The sequence below is a fragment of the Lithobates pipiens genome, unplaced genomic scaffold (assembly GCF_037356315.1).
Source record: "Lithobates pipiens isolate NorthernLeopardFrog02 unplaced genomic scaffold, aLitPip1_a1.2 Scaffold_19, whole genome shotgun sequence".
Lineage (NCBI taxonomy): Eukaryota > Metazoa > Chordata > Amphibia > Anura > Ranidae > Lithobates > Lithobates pipiens.
This window is the reverse complement of record NW_027507764.1, coordinates 47,675,274-47,703,006: the sequence shown is the minus strand read 5'-3', so window position 1 is coordinate 47,703,006 and position 27,733 is coordinate 47,675,274. Positions and strand designations below refer to the sequence as shown.

The following is a 27,733-nucleotide window of genomic DNA, read 5'->3' as shown; positions in this document are numbered from 1 at the left end:
AAGAGGTGGTCAGAGACCCCAAACATGATACAAGAGGTGGTCAGAGACTCCAAACATAATACAAGAGATGGGCAGAGTCTCCAAGCATGCTACAAGAGGTGGTCAGGGACTCCAAACATAATACAAGAGGTGGTCAGGGACTCCAAACATAATACAAGAGGTGGTCAGAAACTTCAAACATAATACAAGAGGTGGTCAGAGACTCCAAACATAATACAAGAGATGGTCAGGGTCTCCAAGCATGCTACAAGAGGTGGTCAGAGACTCCAAACATAATACAAGAGGTGGTCAGAAACTTCAAACATAATACAAGAGGTGGTCAGAGACGCCAAACATAATACAAGAGGTGGTCAGAGACTCCAAACATAATACAAGAGGTGGTCAGAGACTCCAAACATAATGCAAGAGGTGGTCAGAGACTCCAAACATAATACAAGAGGTGGTCAGAGACGCCAAACATAATACAAGAGGTGGTCAGAGACTCCAAACATAATACAAGAGGTGGTCAGAGACGCCAAACAAATTACAAGAGGTGGTCAGAGACGCCAAACATAATACAAGAGGTGGTCAGAAACTTCAACCACGCTACCTAGATGGTCAGAGAGAGACTCCAAGCATGATACAAGAGATAGTCAGAAGCTGAATACATGCCACAGAAGATGGTTAGGCACTGCAAACATGCTGCAAGGGATGGTCAAAGACTGTAGCAATGCTACAACAGATAATAATCAAAAACTGCAAACCAGCTACTAGAGATGTTTAGAGACTACAGACATGATTCAAGAGATACTGTGAACTTGCTTAAGGAGCCATTGATAGACAATGATAGACCTGAAATACATTACATGAGACTGCTAGAGGTAACTGGTATGAAAGCCCCCTTACAAATCATTGCTTCCATATTTTTCTGCCTACATCTTTTAAAAATGATATGTGCCGCATGTGAAAACACAGAGTACTGTCTGCCGGTGCCCCAAGAGCTGCACAAAAAGGGCCAAAGGACCGCAGATTGGGCACCAGGGCTATAGGCCAGAGGTCTCAAAACTCCCTAACAAAGGGGAAGTTCATTGTCTTTTAAGGTTTAAGGGGTGTCAGACTGTGGACAGTGGGAGTTGAAGATGTCTTTGTATCAATAAAAAAACTACATAGCACCTGCGGTCATTAGGAGGAGGAATAGTGCCCCATGATTGGTATTAGAGGGAATAATAATGCCCTTTCATTGGTTGCCGCGGGAGGAATAGTGCCCCATGATTGGTATTAGAGGGAATAATAGTGCCCTCTCATTGGTTGCGTTCGAAGGAATAGTGCCTCATTGTTGGTATTAGCGGGAGGAATAGTGCCCTATCACTGGTTGCAGTGGGAGCAGCAATGCCCCATGATTGGTATTAGAGGGAGGAATAGTGCCCTATCATTGGTTGCGTTGGGAGAAATAGTGACCCATTGTTGGTTTTAGCGGGAGGAATAGGGCCCTATCATTGGTTGCGGTGGTAGGAATAGTGCCCCATCATTGGTTGTGGTGGGAGGAATAGTGCCCCATCATTGGTTGCGGTGGGAAGAAACGTGCCCCTTCATTGGTTGCGGTGGTAGGAATAGTGCCCCATTGTTGGTGTCAAGGGGAGGAATTATTCTTCACTGTTGGTTTCAGTGGGAGGAATAGTACCCCAAGGGTCACATAAAGGCAAGCAAAGGGTGGCATCTGGGTGGCAGTTTGGAGACCACTGTTCTAAACTATTGCATTTGTCATTTTGCAAAGCCACTATAAGCCCTTGTACACACAGTCGGAGATTCCGACAACCAAATCCGTCCGGAGTAATTCCGACTGATTAATTTCCGGAAGAGGTCCGGAAGTGATGTTTCATACACACGGTCGGACTAAGTTGTCGGAAAATCCGATTGTACATAACGTGATGACGTTATTTCGTTACGACGGGACTACGTTCAGGCTAGTAGCCAATAGCTTTGGTCTAGGAATTTGATCTGAGCATGCGTGGCACTTTGTCCATCGGAGTAGGCTACACATGATCGGAGTATGTCCGATCGGAGCATTTTGTTGGAAAATTTTACCGGCAAGTTGGAAAACTTGGTCCGTCGGATATTCCGATGGAAACAGTCCGATGCAGACCACACACAGTCACAATATCCGACAAAACGGTCCGATAGGAAACATTCCGTTGGAATCTCCGACCGTGTGTACAAGGGCTAAGAAACCCTAGTGGTGAAAAACAGCACTTGTTGGTTTGACAGTTGAGGCTTCTGAACATTTGAATTATTCAATATTTGCCACAGCTGGTGATTCACCGTCATATCGAAGTGTTCATGTCATCATGTGTATGAAATGTTATGTGGTTACAGAAGAAAGATTTGGAGATCCAGGCACTGAACACAGAGAGGTAAATAAAACTCGGGTAAACAAACATAGAAATCCAGACAGAGCGCAGATGTAGGACATTAACAAACAGTCACTACAGATTCATTCCTATTTAGAATATTATAATGAGAAATTAACATTGTTAAATGATCCGAACTGTTACATTTTCACCAGTTCAAAGTGATTATATGGTGGGGAAAAAAAAATGCGATTTTTTTTCTGTCCCACCAATGATGGTACAGTATTTTCTTCTACTGCAACAAACTACATTACTGTTATTAATGTTATGATCTATGCTGACATCTAGTGGTAGTTTAGCACCACTGCAACTTGGTATTGTGTATTTGGTATGTCCCTATGTTCTCTCCTCCGGTTCTGTGCTACCCTGTTTCCCCGAAAATAAGACCTAGCATGATTGTCGGTGATGGCTGCAATATAAGCCCTACCCCCAAATAAGCCCTACGCTGTTTTCCCCCAAAATAAGCCCTACCCTGAAAATAAGACCTACAAGGACTTTAACTAGGACTTATTTGGGGGGTAGGGGTTATATTGCAGCCATCACCGACAATCACGCTAGGTCTTATTTTAGGAGAAACAGGGTAAGTAATACAGTCTTAGCAAGACACTCCCTTTTTCATCCATGTTCTCCAAGTTAGTGTCAAGTTTTCTTCCCAGACAGTAGGCTGAGAAGGTCATTGACTTTTTACACTTCAAGGGACTGGAATACCATCCCCATCCAACTGAAGGATTCTGGCTTCAAAGGGTCCATGATCCTGTGACATCATAGGATAAAGGCAAAGATGGAGCCGCTCAACTTTCTGAAGCCAAAAAAAAAGTTTATTGATGTTATCCGATATAGGAAAGTCCACCTGCTCCTCTTATTCATTTTCCTACATTATGAGCTTAGACATGTCTCAATGACTAACCTCCTAATGAAGTGAAATGAAGAAGAAGAGCAGGTGGACTTTTCCGGTATCAGAAAACATCAATACATTTATTTTGGACTTTTGGACGTTAATCAGCGCTACCTTTGCCTTTAGTCATATAATTGCCAGAGGATCATGGACCCTTTGGAGAACGCATCCTTTGGTTGGTGGAGTGGTGGTGGGAGCAGGGCCGTCTTTAATATTGATTGGACCCTGGGCAAAAATTTTCTTGGGGCCCCCCCATGCAATTCTGCTCTCCGCCTGCTCTGAGACATACAATATTTAGCAGCTAGACTTAAAATCAGTTTACTGTATCAGGTAGCAATTGCGATTAGTTGCCAGTGGTTACAGCATATCATTACTGCTTAATGACTGGTTGCTAGAGGTTACATCACACATTACGGCGCACTGATTAGTTGCTAGAGGTTACAGCAAATGATTTCTGCTTGTTAATTGGTTACTAGAGATTACTGTAAAGTAATACTGCTCACTGATTGATTGCTGGAGGTTACAACACATCATCTCCTCACTGCAGGGGAGCATGATACACATATGACTGCCACTTTTATTTACCGTATATACTCGAGTATAGGTCGATCCGAATATAAGCCGAGGCCCCTAATTTACCACAAAAAAATGGGAAAACTTATTGACTCATGTATAAGCCGAGGGTGAGACATGCCTGTCCATCCCTGTGTGTCCATCCCTGTGTGTCCGTCCATCCCTGTGTGTCCGTCCCTGTGTGTCCATCCCTGTGTGTCCGTCCATCCCTGTGTGTCCATCCCTGTGTGTCCGTCCATCCCTGTGTGTCCGTCCGTCCATCCCTGTGTGTCCGTCCATCCCTGTGTGTCCATCCCTGTGTGTCCGTCCCTGTGTGTCCATCCCTGTGTGTCCGTCCATCCCTGTGTGTCCATCCATCCCTGTGTGTCCGTCCATCCCTGTGTGTCCGTCCGTCCATCCCTGTGTGTCCGTCCATCCCTGTGTGTCCGTCCGTCCATCCCTGTGTGTCCGTCCATCCCTGTGTGTCCAGCCTACCTGTGTCCTGTGCCTCTTTGTCCTTCTGCAGCCTGTGTCCTTCTGCAGCGATCTGCATGTAAAAACATGCCAGGATCGCCGCACCTCTTCTCGTCTGTGACAGACGGCGGCCATTCCACTATTCAAAAGCCGCGCCTCCCTGTCTGTGATAGGCGGAACACTCAATTTCCCAGCAGTCAGTGTTCCGCCTATCACGGACATCCTCTCATCCTCGTCCGTAGTATGAGGATGAGCGGATGTCCGTGATAGGCGGACCACTGACTGCTGGGAAATTTTGAATAGTGGAATGGCCGCCGTCTGTCTGCACGACACGCTGATCGGGTAGACAGACGGCGGTGACTCGAGTATAAGCCGAGGGGGGCACTTTCAGCCTAAAAAAAGGGGCTGAAAATCTCGGCTTATACTCGAGTATATACGGTACATATCAATGCTGCCGGGCGCAGTAATGCCACCACTATTTACATATGAATTACAGTTATTTACATGTAAACACAGGGTCTGCAGGTGAGTTATCTGTACACAACAATAGGGCAGAGCTGGGCAGCATTAGTACCATCACTTCACACTGAGATATTGGGACACAGCACAGGACTAAAACTTCAAGGAACAAGGGAATTTACATTGGGATAGTTGGCAAGTATGAGGCAGCTGCTTTGGGCCCCACAACAATGACAGGGCCCAGGGCAGCTGCCCCTTTTGCCCTGCCTTAAAGACGGCCCTGGGTGGGAGGCTTGGAACGGAGTGGCTGGGATTGTTTGCAGTATCCTCTGTACTGAACTCCAAAAAGTAACATTGCATCGGATTTAGGTTTTGTGTCTAATGCCGCGTACACACGACCGGACTTTCCGGCAGACTAGGTCCGAAGGGATCAGTCCGTCGGACAATTCGATCGTGTGGGATAGTCCGATCATTTTTCGAAAAAAAAAAAATCAGACGGACCTAGAAATAGAACATGTTTCAAATCTATCCGACGGACTCAATTCCGACGGACTCAAATCGGGAAAACCGTTCGTCTGTGTGCTAGTCCGACGGACCAAATATGGCGCAAGGGCAGCTTTTCGCTACTGGCTGTTGAACTTCCTTGTTTAGTCCCTGTGACAGACCTAGCCGGGACACAGGCTTTTTGAGAGGACTGAATGCGAGCCTCTTGCCGACTGATTATGGGCCCTGGATTTTAAGGGGCACAGGGTGAATGAGAACCCCACTATAATCTGTGCTAGTCAGATTCAATGCTGTATATATGTATATATAATGTGTGTTGTCTCATACTGTTGGGACACACACTGTCAGATGCTAATGCCATGAACTCCAGACACCTGTCTGTTGGCTTGTATAATGTAAATGAGTCTAGTTGTTGGGCTAATTAACCCTGTGTTGATGTTTATGGTAATGTTTATTGAATTGTTAGCGAACTAGGAGCCGAAAAGTCTTATCCCTCAGTCAACTAGTCTGAGTGTTGATTTAGATAATTAGCTCAAGTAATTCTGTTTCTGGCTACAGTTGTATTGTTAGAATAAATGATCAGGAGGGGGGACCTCCTCTTCTACTGTATAATAAATACTTGGCATTTTGGTTCTAATAAACAAGTCCATGTTGAGCAGCTAAGCAAGTGTCGTATTGTTTTGTGCTTGTGAGTGGATTATCTGATATCTATATTCAGACTTAGGAAGCGGTATACTGACGGAAGCACTCAATCGGAGGGTGGGATTGGATCCATCACAGTCCCGTTTACGTCATCATGTTCAAAATTAATAGACTTAGTCTGTTCGTGTGTGGCCAAGTCCGTTCGTTCAGAAAGTCCGTCGTAATTCTGCCGAAAGTCCGTCGGGAAGACCGTCGGACCTAGTCTGCCGGAAAGTCCGGTCATGTGAAGCGACATTAGAGTTACGCAATCTGTGGATTGTGCTGAATCAGCAAGTGATCGTACTGTCCGGACAAATTGAAATGCATTGAGACATGTGAATGCATAAAGTAGCATTTGAAGCAGAATATAGCCTGTGCAGATTTGCCCATCACTAGTCATAATACCAACCATGGCACTACCTGCATGGAGTTTGTATGTTCTTCTTGTGCCTGTGTGGGTTTCCTCCGGGTACTCTGGTTTCCTCCCACACACCAAAGACATGCTGGGAGGTTATTTGGCCCTAATATGTTTATGTGTGAATATGAGTTAGGTACTGCAGATTGTAAGCTCCTTGAGGGCAGGGACTGATGTGAATGTTAAATATATATGTAAAGTACTGTGTAAATTGATGGTGCTATATAAGTATCTGTAATAAATAAAAAAAATAATTAACCACTTCACCCCCGGAAGATTGTATCCCCTTCCTGACCAGAGCACTTTTTGCGATTCGGCACTGCATTGTTTTAACTGCCAAGTGCGCGGTCGTGTGACACTGCACCCAAACAAAATTGATGTCCTATTTTCCCCACAAAGAGAGCTTTCTTTTGGTGGTATTTGATCACCTCTGCAGTTTTTATTTTTTGCGCTGTAAACAAAAAAAGAGCAAAAATTTTGAAAAAAAAACTCAATATTTTTTACTTTTTGCTATAATAAATATCCCCCAAAAATCTATAAAAAACTTTTTTTTTTTCCTCAATTTAGGCCGATACGTATTCTTCTACATATTTTTGGTAAAAAAAAAATATCAAAATAAGTGTATATTGATTGGTTTATGCAAAAATTATAGCTTCTACAAAACAGGGGATAGTTTTATGGCATTTTTATTATTACATTTTTTTTAAATGACAATGGTCCCAAAATAGTGTCAAAAGTGTCCAATGTGTCCGCCGCAATGTTGCCCACATTACTAATAATAATAATTAAAAAAAAATAATAAAGATGCCATAAATCTATCCTCTATTTTGCAGACACTATAACTTCTGCACAAACCAATCAATGTACACTTATTGTGATTTTATTGTGTTAAACACTAGGGGGCGATCAAGGGGTTAAGTGTGTCCTAGGGAGTGATTCTAACTGTGGAGGGGGATGGGCTACTATTCACATGACAGCGATCACTGTTTCTGATGACAGGGAGCAGTAGATTGCTGTCATGTGGCTAGGCGGAACAGGGAAATGCCTTGTTTACATCTTCCCGTTATTCTGCTCCGCCACGTGGGCGCCCACAATGCCACATCTTAAAGGGGACGGCCATTTGCCCAGTCGTGCCATTGTACCGACGTATATGGTCGTGCGCTGGTCAGCAAGGGGTTAAAGTGACACTAAAATATATCCTTGTTTTCCCAAAAATAATCCATGGACATCCACTACATAATGACCTTGTAATGCATTTTCCATTAAATTGTTTCTCACAGTTTTTTTTCCTGCGTCCTTGTAATGGTCTCCCTGAGCTCCTGAAGCTTTCATTTTCTGACTCACTTCCATTTGTTTGGAACAAGCAGAGTATGTTAGTTGAGGTCATGTGCTCTGCTCTATGTACATTACATAGCCCATCGCTTCTCGGCCTTTGGGCTAAGATCAAGTGTAGTTATCTGTTCTTATCAGTTGCCTGGAGGTGGCGCTTGCTTCTGTCCCTGATCTACGGCGAGGTGGATTAGGGGTGGCGGTGGCTATGCAAAACCTCTGGGCATAAAGGCAACCTGGACAGTTAGAGATAGCCGAAAGGGAACCCTCCTGATGGGGATGGACATAGGCCTTTTGGCTTGGTTTGCCCTCTCTAATTAGGGGGGTCTCCCTTCTGGGGAGTCCCACCGAGTACTTGGGTGGGTCTGTTTCGGCAGACCTTCCAGAGAAAGGGGGTTCATCTGGTTTCGGCAAGATGGACCCAAGTGAAGTACCTCAGTCCCCGTCTGGAGCCTAACGCCCCAGGGGGATCAGGGTAAGGTCCTTCCTAGGGAGAACCGTGTAGCACCCGTTGCACATTTTTGTGTTCACTCTTTATGTGTGACAAACAAGATATTTGGGGGGCACACCCTAAACGATGCATTAAAGATGGTGCAGCCGTAAGACCTAGACATTTTCAGTGGTTCAAGAATTTGGTCACCCCATATTGCTATATGGTGCTTAAAGAGTAAGTAAACACTGATGAGTTTACTTCCTCTTTCATTCCCTGCAAAGGCAAAGCATAATGGACTACTATGCATCGCCAGCGAAGTCACCGCTGTCCCCTGTAGTCTGGCGCATCCATCTTTTCGGTGCGGTCTCTCTGCTCCGGCGCTGTCATTCGGCGGAGCCGCGATGACGTCACTCCCGCGCATGCGCACGGGAGTCGACATGCGCGGCAGCTCCGTTGTTGGAAATGCCGCGCTCAGTGCGCCATGCGCGCCGCTGTCTACGGTGCATGCGCCGTAGACAGCGGTGCCTGTCTTCGGGCAAATATCTCCTAAACCGTATAGGTTTAGGAGATATTTCTTGGACCTACAGGTAAGCCTTAATCTAGGCTTACCTGTAGGTCAAAGTGGTTTGTAAGGGTTTACAACCACTTTAAGCCCACTTACTGTGACCAAGTACCCCATGGGGTACTGTTGTTCTGTTGTATGGTCTTATGGCAGCACCATCTTTAATGCATCTTTTAGGGTGTGTCCCCCAAATATCTTGTTTGTCTATTGTATGGATTCTGACCAAATCCTTTTGGGTGAGGAGCCCCCCACTCCTTCATTAAGTACCTCTCATTAGCGTCCACCTGTGCTATGGGTGGAGACCTCAAGTTCTCCCATATAGAGGAGTGTATGGCTCCCATGGTTTAGATGTTCAGATGTAGTTTTGGTACAGTGTAGCATGACTGCACAATTGCCATTCATAGAGCGACAGCACTGAAAGCTGAAAATTGGCCTGGGGGTAAAAGTGCCCGCTATTGAAGTGGTTAAAAATATATGTTTGAATAGAATTGTATTTTTTTAAAACCAGAGTTTAGTGCAAAGAGTACTTGTAGGAGAATTTCCCCCCATATGATAATCCCTGTAGGTAGTACATGAAATATGTGCAGGGAAGGATGTGGCCCTCGGCAAAAATGCCTGTTGATGTTTTTTTTGCTCATCGTACATTTTGCTTGAAGGGAGATTTTTAGTGACTTTTTAATGATACCTAATTGACCTCCACTGTAGAACTATCTGCTCATTGTCATGTCAGGAATTTCAGTAAACAAATGTCTTTCAGGAGGTAGCAGTTTAAAAGACTCGGGTCGGGTGTTTCAGATCATTAAAAAAAAAAAAAAGTTAAATGAAAACAATGTTTTTACGTATACACTAAATTGTCAAAAATATTGGGACACCTGCCTTTACACGCACATGAATTTTAATGGCATCCCAGTCTTAGTCCGTAGGGTTCAATATTGAGTTGGCCCACCCTTTGCAGCTATAACAGCTTCAAATTTTCTGGGAAGGCCGTCCACAAGGTTTAGGAGTGTGTCTATAGGAATGTTTGACCATTCTTCCAGAAGTGCATTTGTGAGGTCAGGCACTGATGTTGGGCAAGAAGGCCTGGCTTGCAGTCTCCGCTCTAATTCATCCCAAAGGTGTTCTATTGGGTTGAGGCAGGGCTGGTGGAAGGATTTTTGACTCCCTAGGCAAAATCTAATTTTGCCACCTACAACCCTTGGCTCCATCGCTGACTCCACCCCCTTTGTCCTGCCCATGTATACCCCACCTTTTTAATGAAGCGCCCATCAAATGCAACCCACCAGCACCCATCAATGCAGCCTACCAGCGCCCATTAAATTGCAGCCTCACCAGCGCCCATCAAATGCAGCCTCACCAGTGCCCATCAACGTAGCCTCACCAGTGCCCATAAATGCAGCCTCACCAGCACCCATCAATGCAGCCTACCAGCACCCATCAAATGCTGCCTCACCAGCGCCCATCAATGTAGCCTCACCAGCCCCCATCAATGCAGCCTACTAGTGCCCATCAATGAATGTTGTGCATGTAAACGCAGGCGTGCCAATACTTTTGAAAATATAGTGTATATCAATACATTTTTGACATGTAGAACCAGATCAAAAAGATGCAAAGTTACAACTTCCATTAGGTTTTCATTATTTCACATTAAATTTACTCTTGTTCTGGTGACCTCTAGAAAACGGGACAAAAAAAGGAGGCACATTGTAGGCAGGTGAGCAGCCATACCTTCCAACATTTTGAGATGGGAATGAGGGACGCCTACTAACAAATACATGTAGGCATAAGACACTCCCCCTGCCACACCCTCTTAAAGGAGAATTAACCAAAAAAAAAAGGTTAATTAAATCCACAAGGAATTTTTTTAACCACTACTATTCCTTTATATTGGCTTTTAAAATGTAGAAATGCAGCAATTTAGGAATCAGATGAAAGGTTTAGCACTGGGAAACACTTTTTGAAAGATAAAAAGTGCATTTTATATACAACTATATAGATCAGACCAAAATAAGGGACAAGCGGTTACCTCCGCTTGGCTGGTTCTTCCACGTCTAGGGGTTCCTAGGGTTGATACCCAACAACTTGGACGCTGACACAAATAAAGTCCTTTTGAAAGGTTTTATTTTGCAGGGGTAACATCCAACAACACAGTCGTCTCGTATGGGAACAGAGGGCAAGGGTGAAGAAACTCAGGCACCTTAAACTGCAGACATAACAAAGTCTCTAGTACCACCCAGAGAGTAGCCACTCGCAGCTGGGCACTTCAAGGCTGAACAAATCTCTAGCCAGAGATTATGGCAGTCAGCACTTCAATTCAGAACTTGTAAAATCTCCGACCTTGAACAAGTTGTAACTGAAAGTGAACAGGAACCTTTTTCCTCAGTACCTGGAACGTTCTCTGTCTCCTTGGCAGTACTGGAAAAAACGTGGATTCGTCGGTGTCCTTCCCAACTCAGTAACCAGGCACTTCTCAGGATGCCAGCTTTTTGGCCCTCCTCCGAAGAGTCCTCCCCCGGTCACTTTCACGAGCTGTAGTGCCTCTCCAAGCCAAGAGCACACCCGGACGCCTTGAATCCTCCCTCAGTTACTGCGCCTCGGACCAGCCGGTTCCGAGACTCGGAAACAGACGGATCCTCACCCCAGACCAGACGGATCTATCGGGGGTAACCAAGGAAGCATGTTGCGGAGCGTTGAACGCCCCTGTGACCGGGACCCCTCGCGGGGCTACCCCGGTCCAGGAAAACAGAAACAGACCGCTAGGGCCTCACGAAACGAACCACCCGTAACACGTGACCTCAACATCTTAAGTACCCCTCCCCAGACTCCTCAGCGGGGCCCGGCACACCCTCTGATTGGCTCAGAGGAAGCTGATACCCAAAACGTCCAACCAGGCCTGGTTCTGGCCTGTCATGTGCACCTCACCGTACACATGACCAGGCAGAACTCTAACACAGCCCAGCCAAACTGATGTCAAAGTTAAACCTACACAATCAACCCTCAGAACCCCTACTGTTCTGAGGCAAAAGCTAAATTTACACATGAATGACACTTTATCCAAAATGTCATCCGCTACAGTGGTTTATGTCCACTATGATTTGTTTGCTAATGTGAGAGACAGGGCATGGGAAAGTCATTGTCTTCTTACACTGACTCCAGAACACCGCATCCGAGCACCACAAACCAAACTCGCTACTTAATTAATTTTTAATATTCAAAGCAAAACTCCCCCCATCCATCTCTCCATGCTTTATTCTGTTGAGAAATCAGTTTGAAAAACAACCTCCTAGCATTACTGGCTGCGGACATCTTGAGTAAGGGCAAATGATTCATGTAGCATTTACTTCCTGGAGTCCATGTGCTTAGCTGAGAAAGCCCCTCCTCCCCTCCCGAAGACTCCTGGGATGCATGACTTAATTTTCCTAGGCAAGAAAGCAACTGGAGAAATGTAAAAAAAAAAGTTTAAAACAAGTAAATAGGATATACACTCACCAGCCACTTTATTAGGTACACCTTGCTAGTACCGGGTTGGACCCCCTTTTGCCTTCATTCTTCATGGCATAGATTCAACAAGGTGTTGGAAACGTTTCTCAGAGATTTTGGTCCATAGTGACATGATAACATCACGCAGTTTCTGCAGATTTGCTGGCTGCACATCCATGATGCCAATCTCCAGTTCCACCACATCCCAAAGGTGCTCTATTGGATGAGATGTGGTGAGTGTGGAGGCCACTGGAGTCCAGTGACCTCATTGTCCAGTGGTGAGATGATTGGAGCTTTGTGACATGGTGTATTATCCTGCTGGAAGGAGCCATCAGAAGATGGGGACACTGTAGTCATAAAGGGATGGACATGGTCAGCAACAATACTCAGGTAGGCCGTGGCATTTAAACGATGCTCAATTGGGGTTCAAAGTGTGCCAAGAAAATCTCTCCCACACCATTGCACCACCACCCTGAACCGGTGATACAAGGCAGGATGGATCCATGTTTTCATGTTGTTTACGCCAAATTCTGACCTGACCATCTGAATGTTGCAGCTGAAATCGAGACTCATCAGACCAGTTGTCCAATTTTGGTGATGCTGCGCGAATTGTATTCTCAGTTTCTTGTTCTTAGCTGACAGGAGTGGCACCCAGTGTGGTCTTTTGCTGCTGTAGTCCATCTGTTTCAAGGTTCAATGTGTTGTGCATTCAAAGATAGTATTCTGCATACCTTGGATGTAACGAGTGGTTATTTGAGTTACTGTTGCCTTTCTATCATCCGGAACCAGTCTGCCCGTTCTCCTCTGACATCACCAAGGCATTTTTCTCCACACAACTGCTTTGCCATGTGATTTGGGTGGCCATCTTGGATACAGAGGGGCTTTAAATAGAACCTTCTGCATCATTTTGGCATGCCTACAGTTTGATGAGTAGATGTAGGGACCGGATCTTGCCTGATAGGGAGAGGCTAGGCTTGGAGACAGGGGCAGGTTCCTGCTGAGGAGGGAAATCTCAGGCTCTGGCCAGGAAATCCAGGTAGAGGACAGTGCAGGAGGGAGAAGGTCCAGATCCTATATGCAGTGTGCTGGAACTGTGCAAAGTGGCTGGGTTAGGACAGTACCGTTTGGGTGGAAAACCTTAGGATTATCAGTTTGGAAAACACTCTGTAATGTGACTTTGTAATGGAAATGCCAATTTCATTTGAGTTATTGTACCATTGTATACTCTTGTCTTCTGATGGAGACTCCTTTCTAGGAGAGGGTACACCAAAAGCCCAAGCCCTGATGAAGGGGGATACTTTGGCCCCTGAAACACATTGGCTACTGCTTGCCTACTAATTACCACTTTATAGTCAAGAATAAAGCTATATGGGCACTCAATATGATTGGTGCTTGATCTCTTTTTTTTTTTTTAAAACCTCATGGCGCCCACCTGGTTGACCTGACCCCATTGATTTGTGTTTATTTGAGCAGTCAAAGTCAAGATAACAAAAGTTACTCTCATCAATCTTTTTCTAATCCAGTGGCAGTGTTATATGGTTTGTTTGAACCCCTGTTTACATGTGTTTACAAGCGTCAAGTGTTTTTTTTTTCTGCCAAAAACTCTGCTGCTCCTGGATGTGCTGGCATTAGTTTTCTTTTTTTTTGTTTCTGCCTCTAAAAGCCCCTCCTAGTAAATGCTGCTAAAAGTCTGCGTGTGCACGAACACATATTATAGGGGTTGATTTACTAAAGGCAAAAAGACTGTGCACGTTGCTCTAGAGCTTAGTAAATGAGGTGAAGCTTCACTTTACAAAGAATACCCAATCATGTGCAAGGAAAATTTTTAAAAAATGCATTTTTGCTTGAATACGATTGGATGATGGACGTCAGCAGATGTTCTTCTCATTTACAAAGCTTTGGAGCAACTGCACTCTGCAAAGTATTTGCACAGCATTTTTTCAAACACGTTTTTTTTTGGAAAAAATAAAAACTGTTTCATGCATAAAAAAATAAAAAAAAATAAACATTAGCCAATTTTTTTGTATAATGTGAAAGATGAAGTTACGCCAAGTAAATAGATACCTAACATGTCAAGCTTCAAAATTGCACACGCTCGTGGAATGGCTCCAAACTTCGGTACTTTAAAATCCCCATAGGCGACGCTTGAAATTTTTTATTTTTTTTTTACAGGTTACATGTTTAGAGTTACAGAGAAGGTCTAGTGCTAGAATTATCGCTCTCGTTCTAACGTTCACATCGATACCTCCCATGTTTGGTTTGAATGGCGTTTACATATGTGGGAGCGACTTACTTATGCGTTCGCTTCTGCGAGCGAGCACGCGGGGACAGGGGCGCTTTACTTTTTTTTTTTTTTTTCTATTTTGATACTTTCTTTTTAAAAAATAATATTTTGAACACTTTTATTGCTGTTAAAAGAAATGTAAAACATCCCTTGTAATAGCAAAAGTGCGTGAAAGGTCCTCTTTACAGTGAGATATGGGGTCAATAAGTCCTCAGATCTCACCTCTAGGCTGGGAAGCCTGAAATCAAAAAATGCAGAGGCCGTGCGTGACGTCATAACATTGCGCTCGGCCTTCCGAATGATCATAGAGGCTCCAGAGACCATCTGGCCCGCTGGGAAATCTCTATGATCAGCCAGTCGGTTCCTTCTCTTGTTACAGGTACGTGATTTTGTGCAATAGAGCTGACCTGCCGCAGTAAATATGCGATAGGCGGTCAGCAAGTGGTTAATGATGGCGGTGTAGTGGTTAGCACTTCCACCTGGCAGCTCTAGGGTTGTCAGCTCAAATCCCAAGCAAGGCACTACCTGCATGAAGTTTGCAGGTTCTCCTTGTGCTTGCGTGGGTTTCCTCCCACTCACCAAAGACATACCTCCCATCATTTTGAGATGGGAATGAGCGAAACCTACTAGCCACACCCCCTTAAAGGAGAATTAACACAAAAAAAAGGTTAATTAAATCCACAAGTGCTTTTTTTTTACCATTAATATTCCTTTAAATTGGCTTTTAAAATGTATAAATGCAGCAATTTAGAAATTGGATGAAAGGTTTAGCGCTGGGAAACACTTTTTGAAAGATAAAAAGTGCATTTTACATACAACTATATAGATAAGACCAAAATGAGGGACATTGCTCCAAATCAGGGCCAGTCCCTCGAAATCAGGGACAGTTGGGAGGTATGACCAAAGACATGCTGGTTTCCTTTCTAAATTGGCCCTAGTATGTGTATGTATGAATTAGGGACCTTAGACTGTGAATGAATGAGTGACTTGTATAGTGCTACCTATGTGAACTGAATCCAGCCACAGAGTCCATCTGTGGCTTTTGTGTGGTCCTTTTACCCTGTAAGGTCCTGACACGCTTACAAACACATACACAGGCCAATTTTTTTTTTTTTTTTTTTAGACAAGGTCTAATTGACCTACCTGCATGTCTTTGGAGTGTGGGAGGAAACCCAGGCTGACACAGGGAGAACATGCAAACTCCAGGCAGATGGTGTTGTGGTCGGGAATTGAACCAGTGACCCTATTGCTGCTAGGTAAAAGTGCTAACCACTACACCACTGTGCTGCCACCACTGTAAACGCCTTGAGGGCAGGGACTGGTCTGAATGTATAATAAATATGTAAAGCGCTGCATAAATTGATGGTGCTATATAAGTACCTGTAATAAAGAAATATTATTCCACACAGTTACCAGAATACAGTCTTTTTCACTTAATGGGACTCTAAATATCATTTTGCGTGTCATGATAAACAAATACAATGTAGGGAGATTATCTCTCACCCATTGTAATGGAATGATGTTTATATGATAAGTCAGAAGTGACATTATAGATCATTAGCAAGACGAGGCTAAGCTCTTTATAGATGGGACACTTTCTTTCATGTTTGCAAGGACATTCATCGTGTTCCTCAGAACCTCAGGACCGTCTACCGGAGTTTACATGACAAGTTACAACACCCAGAAAAACTTCAAAAGGCCAGAAAAAGCCTGATAACAGGCCATGTGTGCTATTATTATTATTAAGGATAGACAGGCTGTGTAATGTATGCATTGTAGAATAAACATACTTTGCCGAGTACAGACAGCTTGCTTACATACACAACATACATCAAGGTCTACAGCCGGTAGCTGTTCCAACATCCCTTTCTTCAACATTACCGGATCACATTATTGCCTGAGCAAAAAGTACCTCTATCTGACCACAGATTAAAATCGCTTCCCTTGGACTCCATCATGTGACTTTAAGGCTAGGCAACCTAAGTCACATGTTCTCTTAGTATATTGGGTGCATCGTGGGGGCTTCACGTCCTTAGAAGGTTCTCATTTATCCAGGTCATGGTATACCTCGTGTAGCCCTACCGACTCAGGAGCCATTGGTAAGTTTGTGTCCTCTGCCCTCTCTAGCCCGAGACCAAGCCTCGTACTCACTGGCACCACCAGAATACCTTATCTGGGAACTCCCAGAAGGCATACAAAGATTGCACACACTGCCCTTTAAAAGGACAATCAGACTGTATTGTCAGATTGAAAACATAAATACAACATAGCAGTTTGGTACATAAATATTATTGCACATAAACACAACAAAAACCGATGCAATACACCCAACAGAAGTACCTCTAGAATCAAACCCAGTGTATACTGCAGTACCAGGAGCGTAAACAATAGTTCTCTGTATGAGAGGGGACACCTGAAATGACCAAGGAGGATTAGAAGGAGGAGTATAACAGGCTAAATCACTTGAGAGCTCTGAAACAAAGGATCAAGGCTTAGGCCTTGAAACCTGAAATTAATAACAGCAACTCAGTTTAGCCCTCAGGAGTGTAGAGACTTGGGCAGTCATAATGGTGAGCTTCTGCCGGCAACGTTGGGGCTCTTTAAAATGTTGGTGCGCAAAAAGGTTAAGATGACTCAAGAGGATGGCATTCAACAGCAATCTGATGTAAAGTTAGGCTCAGTAAGTCTTTGGATTCCTTAGTGCAGCAACTTAGAAGTGTGGCAAGTTCAAAGGGTAGTTGGGGGGGTATACAGATCAGGATATTATGCAACAATGGGGAGCCGATGGAAAGTAAAATCAACGTTTTGGGATAGGAATGTCTTTAGGCTCTGTATTTGACTTTGAAGGACTTAACTTACCGATGGATACAGCAGCAAGTGTGATAGAACTCTTGTAGCAAAACGGGGTTGTGGAGATGTGGCTCTTTGTCAAGTCTAGACTGAAAGAAGGGTTAACAGATAGTTATATTTGTAAAGCGGGTCAGAGACCCTCTCACCAAACTCCTCTGTGGTAATCAACTAATGGCAAGAAGTGGCTCTTGTTGTGGTGGTCAGCAGCACAATAGGCAGAAGTATATGCAATGTTGACCTGGAGAGCGATTCTGGATAGTGGATGCCCGAATTCAAGTCAGCCTCCTGGTTCCAGTGTCCAGCACAGCACTCCGCTCTCTTTCTGGCAATACACAGCTTGACACAGCACAGCTTGGCACAGCATGGCTCTCTTACTCCTACCCATTTGGGGCACTTCCCCCAACTGCCCAGCTCCTTCCTGTGATTTTACTGTATATTGTACCTCCTGCCCCCAGGTGCTTATGGGCCTTGTAGTTGCTGCCCATGGATGGCTGAGATTAGAATCCTTCTTCAAGACTACATCTCCCAGACTGCTAATGGCAAATCCAGTCACAGTTAGGCAAGATCAATTGGCAGCACCATCTTGTGATCAAGATGAGTTCTCCAAATCAGTAACAGAGCCCAATGTTCCACTAGTAGTAATTAGTCACATTTAACTGGACTTCTTCTGTAATGTTAAAAACGTTTCATAACTTATCCAAGCCACTTCTTTAGTTCTAATGAGTGCCAAAAAGATACCCCAACATTAATATCCACAGAGGTAGCACCAACGCTTACCTAATCCTCATTTTTCATACTTCCCATCCTTTTGGATGGTTAAAATCTACACATTCTATCATTATTCGAGTAAACTGTTACTTAAGTAAATATTACTTCACATGCACAGCCTCATTGCAAGGCAGCTCCTATACTCTTAAATCCGCTCCTTTCCAGCATAGGTTGGTACCTTAAACTCACTGAGGTGCAGCTAAGCTCATGGAAACCTCTCTTGGGCACTATTGCAGGAGCATTTCCCAGAAGGCCCCAGCCTTGCCTAACCAAGACCAACTGTAACGTGTTCTATCCCTTGCTCCGGCTTTATGGCAATGAACTAAAAAAAAAGACTCATGCCATGTTCACATGTAGCAGACTATCCGGCGGACTAAGTCCAGTGGATTTTCCGAACGAGCTACCTGCCCACACACGGTACTTTTGCGGCGGACTAAGTACGGCGTACTAAGTCCGCCGTACTTTTAAAATGAACAGTTTTGCCCACACACATGGAGGAAAGTCCGCTCATTTTGAGCGCAGCTCCAGGTAGCCGGGACCAGCGAAGGAGGCGTTGCTGGCTCCGTCACCTGGTATGGACTTAAAGGGGAATCCCTACGCTGAAAAATCGGCGTGGGGGTCCCCCCCTAGGTCCATATCAGACCCTTATCCGAGCACGCTACCCGGCCGGCCAGGAAAGGGGGTGGGGACGAGCGAGCCCCCCCTCCTGGGCCGTACCAGGCTGCGTGCCCTCAACATGGGGGGTGCCTTGGGGGAGGGGGGGCCGCGCGGCCCCCCCACCCCAAAGCACCTTGTGCCCATGTTGATGAGGACAACCCTGGCCGTTGATTGTTGGGGTCTGCAGGTGGGGGGCTTATCGGAATCCGTGAGCCCCTTTTAATGAGGGGGCCCCCGGATTCCGGCCCCCCACACTATGTGAAGTAGTATGGGGTACAATGTACCCCTACCCATTCACTGTGAAAAAAAACACACACGGGTTAAAATAGTTTATTGCACAGCTCCGGGGGTCTTCTTCCGTCTTCGGGGGTCTTATCGCCGGACTCCTCCGCTATTCTTCTGCTCTTTCGGATTCCGATAAGCCCCCGCCCGCAGACCCCCCGACAACCAACGACCAAGGTTGTCGGGAAGAGGCCTTTGTCCTTATCAACATGGGGACAATGTGCTTTGGCTTGCCTTCCCCAAGGCACCCCCCATGTTGAGGGCACGCGGCCTGGTACGGCTCAGGAGGGGGGGGCGCTCGCTGGTCCCCACCCCTTTTCCTGGCCGGCCGGGTAGCGTGCTCGGATAAGGGTCTGATATGGACTGATATGGTCTGATATGGACCTGGGGGGGAAAAGTTCCTTCATTTCAAAAGTACGGCGGACTGGCACACACATGGCCGTACTGTCCGCCGAAATGAGAGTCTACTACTAAACTACTTTCTTAGTCTATACACGGGCAGATTGTTTGATCATGTGTACGCGGCATCAGCCAGCACAAGTTTCATTTCCAGAAGACATTCCATTCTTGAGGTTAGTTAAAGGAAGAGTCCATACAACGGCATACAATTTTAATGGAACACAGATGATTACATATTTACTAGGGTTGTCCTGATACCGATACCGAGCATTTGTGTAAGTACTTGTTCTCGCACAAATGCGCAGATGCCTAATCTGATACCTGGGAATGCAGCGGAACCGGAAGTCAGCGGGTGGAGCGGATAGCCAGCCAATAAGCTGGCACCAGTGGAACTAGGGGTAAGCTGGCCGGGGCAGGGTTGCAGGGTGTAAGCCGCATATTCCGTTTAAATCGGAGACCGAAGCAGTCACATTTGGTAAAGGAAGTGACGTTCCGTGTCTCCATTGGAGGTTAAACACCACAACGCCCATCTTGGTACACCCTGCTCTTGGCCGCAGTAAGCCAGCCATGTAGTTCAGGCTGGGTGTAACAAGATTTCCGCTGCTACTTACTGCGGTCGAGTGCAAAGTGTACCAAGATGGGCGTCATGGCATATTACTGTATATGATAAATGACACGAATAATGAAAGGAAAGGAAGGATTTTGCCATGCTATATGTCATATAGCATGGCAAAATCCTTCCTTTACTCTCATCATTCATGTCATTTATTATGCCAGGCCAGCAATTGCCCATAAGTGCCATGTATCAGTGCCCATAAGTGCCACGTATCAGTGTCAGCCATCAGTGCCAGCCATCAGTCAGTGACAACCATCAGTGCCACCCATCAGTGCCAGCCGTCAGTCAGTGCCACCTATCATTAGTCTGTATTGTGCTTTGAAAAGTGTCTCATGACATTAAAAAAAAGGTATTGGTAATCGGTATCGGAACTTGTACTCTGTCTTAAAAAAGTGGTATTGGAACAACCCTAATATTTACTGCTTTCAATCATCCTAGCAATGACAGCACATTCCTTCAGCTGCAATCAGATAACAACAGAGCAGAGAGCTGAGTAGATTAGCAGTCTTTAGGGGTTTGCCAGAGTCTTACAGCCTATACCCAAGAGATGTGAGTAGACCCAATAATCCTGCACCCCTCCTTCTTTATTCTACCCTAAAGCCCCATACACATGGGCCCAATATCGGACAGGATCGGCCAGTTCAATGGAAACTGTCCGACATTGGGCCTGTTTTTTATGTCAGCTGGCCCAACAGAAGCGGGCCGCGCGTCTGCCTTATGTTGAAGGGGCATGACTGAAAAAGACTGGCTGATTAGCATTCGATCTGTGGTCTCAGCCATTGGCTGAGAGCACTGACTGGTGTATTCTGGTGGTGTTCTAGCCAATCCTCCTGTCAGAACACAATAGCTCAACGGGGAAGATCTCTGTACTAACTCCCAAGTTCTTCAGTTTTTTTTTTTTCGTTCAGCCCACTGGGTTGAAATAAAAATAAAAACTTCTGGTGTGTACCAGGCTTTAGGGGAAGCTCCCAGAAGCTAGATCCTCAAAGATTCTCTGCTGCCTTGGCCCTTACACGGCTTCCCATGACCAACCAACCACCATGGGACTCTCCTGCCAGACTATTTATACAAAGCCTTCTACCCAAGATGCACCGGCAGAACTGAAATGACCTCACTCTTTCTAGTAAATCCCATGCTGAGGATCTATAGAGGTTACCTAGGCGCTTGCACTACCTACAGGGTTCCCAACTTTATCTGTGGTGACACCTAATGGCCAATAGGGGGAACTACACCAGACACACCAGTAGACAGGTGCAATTTACTCTCCCCTCCATAGGTGGTGCTGTATTGTTGACCACAGAGAGTAGAGGATGAGAGAAGTTTTGTTCATTGTTGATCAGGTGAAAAAAACCTGGCAGGCTGTACTGAAGTTGACCGATGGATCGGAAATTTGGCCAGTTCCTGTTGAACTGATTGAATTTTGGTCTGTCTATGGATGGCTTAAGACAGAACAAGCAGGCAGCCAGTGAAGTCTTATGCTGCGTACACACGATCAAACAATCCGGTGGAAAAGTCCGACAGACTCAAGTTAAGTTTTAATGCAATATTTCTTTAGATTTGCCAAACATTATATACTCATGGAATAACATTCTAATAACGTTACTATTTCTGGTATTAAGGTTTGAACATTCACTACAGACACAGATTTAGCTATTGGGATAAATAATGTTTTTATAAATAAAACCAAGTTTCAGAAACAAACAAAAATATTGATTTTTGACAAGCTTGAAAATATAAAATAAAACAAAAAAAAAACTGTAAATTCTATTGGCTGTAATGCCACATATTACCTGAATATATTATTAACATTAAATATTAAGAAAAAAAATAAGAAAAACCCTTTTCTTAATTGTATTTCTTTCAGCAGCTTAGTAGATGCCCCCTATGTATTTTTATGTGGTAGTGCAGTGTTCATTTTGATGTCTAATTTCAATTTAGTTTTAGTCATAGTCTTTTGATTAAAATGCAGTTTTAGTCATATTTTAGTCATCTGAATTGTTTTAGTTTTAGTCGTATTTTAGTTGACTAAAATGGTATTAATTTAGGTGACAAAAACATTTTAGCTGACAAAATTAACACTGCATATTATATAGCGCCAACAGTTTACGTAGCGCTTTACAACTCTATAAATACACGAATACTATCTATCATTACACTAATACAGTAGGAATCAGAGGGCCCTGCTCATTAGAGCTTACAATCTAAGAAATTAAATTATTTGACAAATATGGAGGGAATGCTGCTTGCCTGTCTGTCATGTCTTATCTTTTGACACCACTACTTTGTAAGTTGATTGACCTTAACTACTTGCGGACCGCCCAAAGTCATTATACGGCGGCTGTTTGAGATTGAATACCGGGGTTGTGGCGCATATAGCTGCCATAGCCCCGGTATCTTTTTAAATAGCGAGCGGTCCGCTTTCAGATAAAAGTGGTCTTTGCAGCAGATTCACCGCAAGATCACTTTTATCAACGGTGGGAGAGGTGCCCACCCCCTTCCCCCCGTTCCCCGGTGGTCTCCGCTGCTTACTGGAACCGTCGGTAGCGGCGGAGACGATCGGGTCCTCTCCCCTCTGAGGAAGGGAGACAAGTGAGGGAAAGATGGCCCCCTTAATGCATTAAGGTGAAAAAACACCTGTCAGTGACCGCCCCCCCCCCGCCTCCCCCTGTTTTACTTACCTGAACCCTCGTACTTGTCCTACAAGGATGTGCTGTCTCTCTGCTAGGGAGTTATCGGCTGTTGATTGGATAGATTGATAGCAGTGCAGCCATTGGCTCCCGCTGCTGTCAATCAAATCTAATGATGTGGAGTGCTGGGCACGGGACCGCATAATACACAGAGCACTGGGCACATGACTGCATAATACACAGAGCGCTGAGCACGGGACCGCATAATACACAGAGCACTGGGCACGGGACCACATAATACACAGAGCGCTGGACACGGGACTGGATAACACACAGAGCACTGGGCACAGGACCGCATAATACACAGGGCGCTGGGCACGGGGCCACATAATACACAGAGTGCTGGGCATGGGACTGCATAATACACAGAGCACTGGGCATAGGACCGCATAATTCACAGAGCGCTGGGCACGGGACGGCATAATACACAGAGTACTGTGCATGGGACCGCATAATACACAGAGCACTGGACACAGAACCGCATAATACACAGAGCACTGTGCACGGGACCGCATAATACACAGAGCACTGTGCATGGGACCGCATAATACACAGAGCACTGGGCACGGGACCGCATAATACATAGAGCACTGGGCACAGGGCCGCATAATACACAGAGCACTGGGCACGGGACCACATAATACACAGAGCACTGTGCATGGGACTGCATAATACACAGAGTGCTGGACATGGGACCACATAATACACAGAGCACTGTGCATGGGACCACATAATACACAGGGTGCTGGACATGGGACCACATAATACACAGAGCACTTGGCACAGGACCGCATAATACACAGAGCACTTGGCACAGGACCGCATAATACACAGAGCACTTGGCACAGGACCGCATAATACACAGAGCACTTGGCACAGGACCGCATAATACATAGAGTGCTAGGCATATCACCTCTTAGCCCTTCCCTCACACCAGCTAAACTCTCCAAACTCTTCATCCCTCCATGCTCCATCAGCTCTGACCCCTGCTCTCCCACTGCCCTCACCTGTGTACAAACAGACCCCTCCCCACCCCCACCATCTGCTCACCTCTTGGTCTCAGCCCTCCCCACAGTCAATTTTTGGCTCCACTATAGAGCAGCAGGAACGGTGGTGAGATTGTCCAGCAGGGGGCGTCGGCATCCGAGCCACAAGGCTGTTTCTTAGCCAGCATGGGATGCCCTGTCTAGGTTATAATCCGGCCCTGAATCCGGGGACCAAACCGAGGACAGACTCTGGGGACTGTCCCCGGGAAACCGGGGATGTCTGATCACCCTACATTAAACCTCATTTGCAATGTAGTTGCCCACCCCATTATTTTGTTCAGGTCTTTCTGTAAAATTTCTATATGAATGAATGAATGAAATACTTGTATAGCGCACAATGCGAACTGAATCGCCTCTAGGTGAAGTCATTGCCCTGCTTAATTTTGTGTCGTCCCCAAAAACTGAGATTGAGCTATTTACCCCATCCTCTATATCATTTATGAATAAATTGAATAGAATTGGTCCCAAGACAGAACCTCACCCGGGTTCCCCACTTACCACTCCAGACCAGTCTGAGTCCACGTTGTTTATCACCCCCCTTTGGACACGCCCCTGTAACCAGCTTTTTACCCAATCACAAACCTTGTGGTCCACCCCTGCAGAGCTCAGCTTGTAGATTAAGAGCTTATGGGTGAATGCCTTTGCAAAATCCAGATACACCATATCCACAGCAGGCCTCCCCCTGTCTGGATGGCAACTTACTTCCCCGTAGAACATTAATAGATTTGTCTGGCAAGAACAACCTTTCGTAAACCCATGCTGATGACTACTTATGATATTTTTTTCACCCTCTGTTTCCACCTGGTGATCTGTCCAGTAACAAAGCTCCTGTATTAGAGCGCCCCCACTCTGCATGAAGGAGCACAAGGGGCACCTATGGACAGCAGCATTGTCAGTTTGGGGGCAGGGGAGTGTAAGATGTACTAGCATATTTAAATACATTAACAAACTGAAGCCAAACTCCAACTCACCCTGCAGTTACAGCAGTTTGTTTCCTTTTGGGATAAAGGTTTTAAATAATTAAATGAAAGCTGATCATTGTAAGCACCCCTGCCCATGGTAAATAGTTACATCTGCAGGAGAGCTTGTTCTTTTGAAAACTAACAGACTTATTGGTCAGATCACCAGGTGATAATAGAAGAAAGAAAGCCTAAAAAAGAAAACAAATGCAGCCATCACATCTAAGTATTAGTAAGATACTAGTGTTGCACTGATACTAGTATCGGTGCTGATACCGAGTATTTGCACAAGTATCGGTACTCGTGCAAATGCACCGATACCTACAACCGATACTTTCAGGCTCAGTTCTTTGTACTGTCAGTGGGTCTCCCCAGTGTTAAAGCAGAGCTCCACCCTAAAGTGGACCTTCTGCTCATTGGAACCCTCCCCCCCTCCGGCGCCACAATTGGCACCTTTCAGGGGGGAGGGGGGTGCAGGTACCTGTACAGTACAGGTATCTGCACCCACTTCCGGCATAGATTCTGCAGAAGGTACGCCCCTTTCCGCAGAATCTACGCCCCTTTCCGAAGGTTCCCCCCGCTGCCTGCTGGGAAACACACGGATCCCAGAGACAGAGGGGACCATCCTTATTGCGCAGCGCGACTCGCGCATGCGCTGTAGGGAACCGGGAAATGAAGCTGAAAGGCTCCACTTCCTGATTCCCATATTCAAGATGGCGGTGGCAGCACCCGAGAGACGATCGAGAGATCGGCTTCGGGTGCCGACATCGCGGGTGCGCTGGGCGGGTAAGTGTCATTATTTTAAAAGTCAGCAGCTGCAGTATTTGTAGCTGCTGGCTTTTAAAAAAAAAAAAAAAAACGGTGGACTCCCGCTTTAAAGAAGTCCGGTAATTGGAGCTGACAAAAAAAAAGACGAAGCAGCCAGCAATGTTTATTAACAACATTGCTCAGCCCTGAAACACTAAAATAAAAAGAAACATTGTTTCCTTTTCTGTATATTTCTGTTTCTTCATCTGCAGATCAAAGGGATGAACAAATGTTCCTCTGTTTAACCCCTCAATAACCCCTAATTTACTCTAATCAGCCTTAAAGAGGAAGTAAAGGCAATACAATAAAAAAATAAAAAACACACTCTGTAAGGCAAAGGCATAATGAGCTAGTATGCATAGCATACTAGTTCATTATGAATAACTTACCTGAGAACGAAGCCCCTGAAGCGGTCCTCCATCTTCATGTCTGCTGGATGCCATGGATCCCGGAGTGGCTTCCGGGTCTCGCTGCTCCGGCGCTGTGATTCGCCGGAGTAGCGATGACGTCACTCCCGCGCATGCGCATGGGAGCCAACACTCGTGGCATATCGCCGCGATCTGCGGCTTGCCCAGTTCGGGTAAATATCTCCTAAACCGTATAGGTTTAGGAGATATTTCTTGGACCTACAGGTAAGCCTTAATCTAGGCTTAACTGTAGGTCAAAGTGGTTTGTAAGGATTTACAACCACTTTAATTAATTCCCTATTCTCCTCCATTTAATTATTATTTTCCTGCTTTTTTTTTCTTTTGTTCACGTCTATTTTATAAACAATAAACAATTAAAACTTTTTTTTTTTTTTGTTTGCTTTGTTAGTGAATATTTTTTTCACATATATATTAACATATATTTACACATTTCACATTGAAAAAGCGCTAAATTAAAATATATATATATATATTTATTATTACATTTTATAAAGGTTGTTTACAAATTATTTCATTTGTAAATAACTTTTCAATGCTTTGTACCATTGCTGACAGCTGAAGTTAAAACATAACAGTTGTGGTAGGTATCGGTAATTGGTATCGGCGAGTACTAAAATAAAAGTATCGGTACTCATTGTAAAAAAAAAATGGTATTGGTGCATCCCTATAGGATACAATATAATAAAAGTTTGCTTTTGGGTTTAATACCGCTATCAATTAGTATATCATATCTTCAAATTTAATTCACGGTTGACTCCCTGATTACTCTTCAACATTTTTTTTTTTTTTCTAAAATCAACAGTTGCTTTTTTAATCTTTACAATCCAAAGTGGTTTAGGAAAGTGCAAACAAAATAAATATAAAAAATTCCTATGATTTACAGAAATAAAAGAACTGTAACAATGTCAGTGATAGAAGTGATGGTAAATGGTTACCTTGTTGACAGGCGGCTGTTTGCAGGATGATGAGTATAATCCATAGAGTATAACACGTTCCAGGGAAGTTTGGTAACATTGTAGCAGAAGATCTCAGGGTGGGAATGCTGATGGAGACCCCCCTAGCACAGCGCCCTTCACAATGCAAACGCTTTCCAATTTGTTTCCTTTACTGGTGATTAAATGCAATAGTCACAGTTGTTAGGGTCCCATCAGGGGTAGGAGGTCAGTGCTGGAAATGTCCACACTCCAGCAGCATTGTACAGCAGAGTGCAGGGATGTGTGTGTATCCAGCCTTGTAATACTAACTAGGAACGCCCCCACCCCACCAACAGCAAGAGGAGGGGGGGGGGAGTCCTGATGTATTGTGCTTACATCTTCTCATTCCGATTTACTAATGAGAGCTCATTCATACGCGCGACTGGGCTGCAACGCCACATCTGGACGCAGCAGCACTCTGCGTTATAGCTGGATGGTTCGCTGCGGCCAGTATGTATGTGGCCAGAACCATCGGAGTTGGATGCCATGGCCGTCACTAGCGCTGGGCACCCATCACATGGCTCCTGCAAGGTGCCCCCGGGTCCAATGCTGCGACTGCTGGAGGCAAACTGTCTACATCCAGGGACAATCAGAGGTCCGGGTGGCATTTATCTGCTTTCAGTAACTTCATTAATGAAATGAATAAGGTTAATGTACAGTAGACATGTGCACTGCCAAAAAATGTGTTTGTTTCTGTTTCATTCATTTTTTTTTTTTTTTCGGGTCATTCGTTATGATCGTGTAGATAAATGTGTAGCACTGAAAGTGTTAAATATAACAACCTGGGGAGGTTCCAGGGAGGTATAAA

General features: G+C 45.0%; 1 protein-coding gene and 1 pseudogene across 1 annotated transcript in view; one reads left to right on the top strand and one right to left on the bottom strand.

The window, feature by feature from the left end:
• Window positions 1–27,165, bottom strand: part of VWDE (von Willebrand factor D and EGF domains) — a 176,267-nt gene extending 149,102 nt beyond the window's left edge. The window contains exon 1 of the mRNA XM_077490717.1: window positions 26,887–27,165. Coding sequence (XP_077346843.1) covers window positions 26,887–26,965 — 79 coding nt within the window. The 5' untranslated portion in view covers window positions 26,966–27,165. The remainder of the gene's footprint in view (window positions 1–26,886) is intronic.
• Window positions 7,785–7,917, top strand: LOC143999803 (U2 spliceosomal RNA; annotated as a pseudogene).
• Window positions 27,166–27,733: the final 568 nt, after the last annotated feature.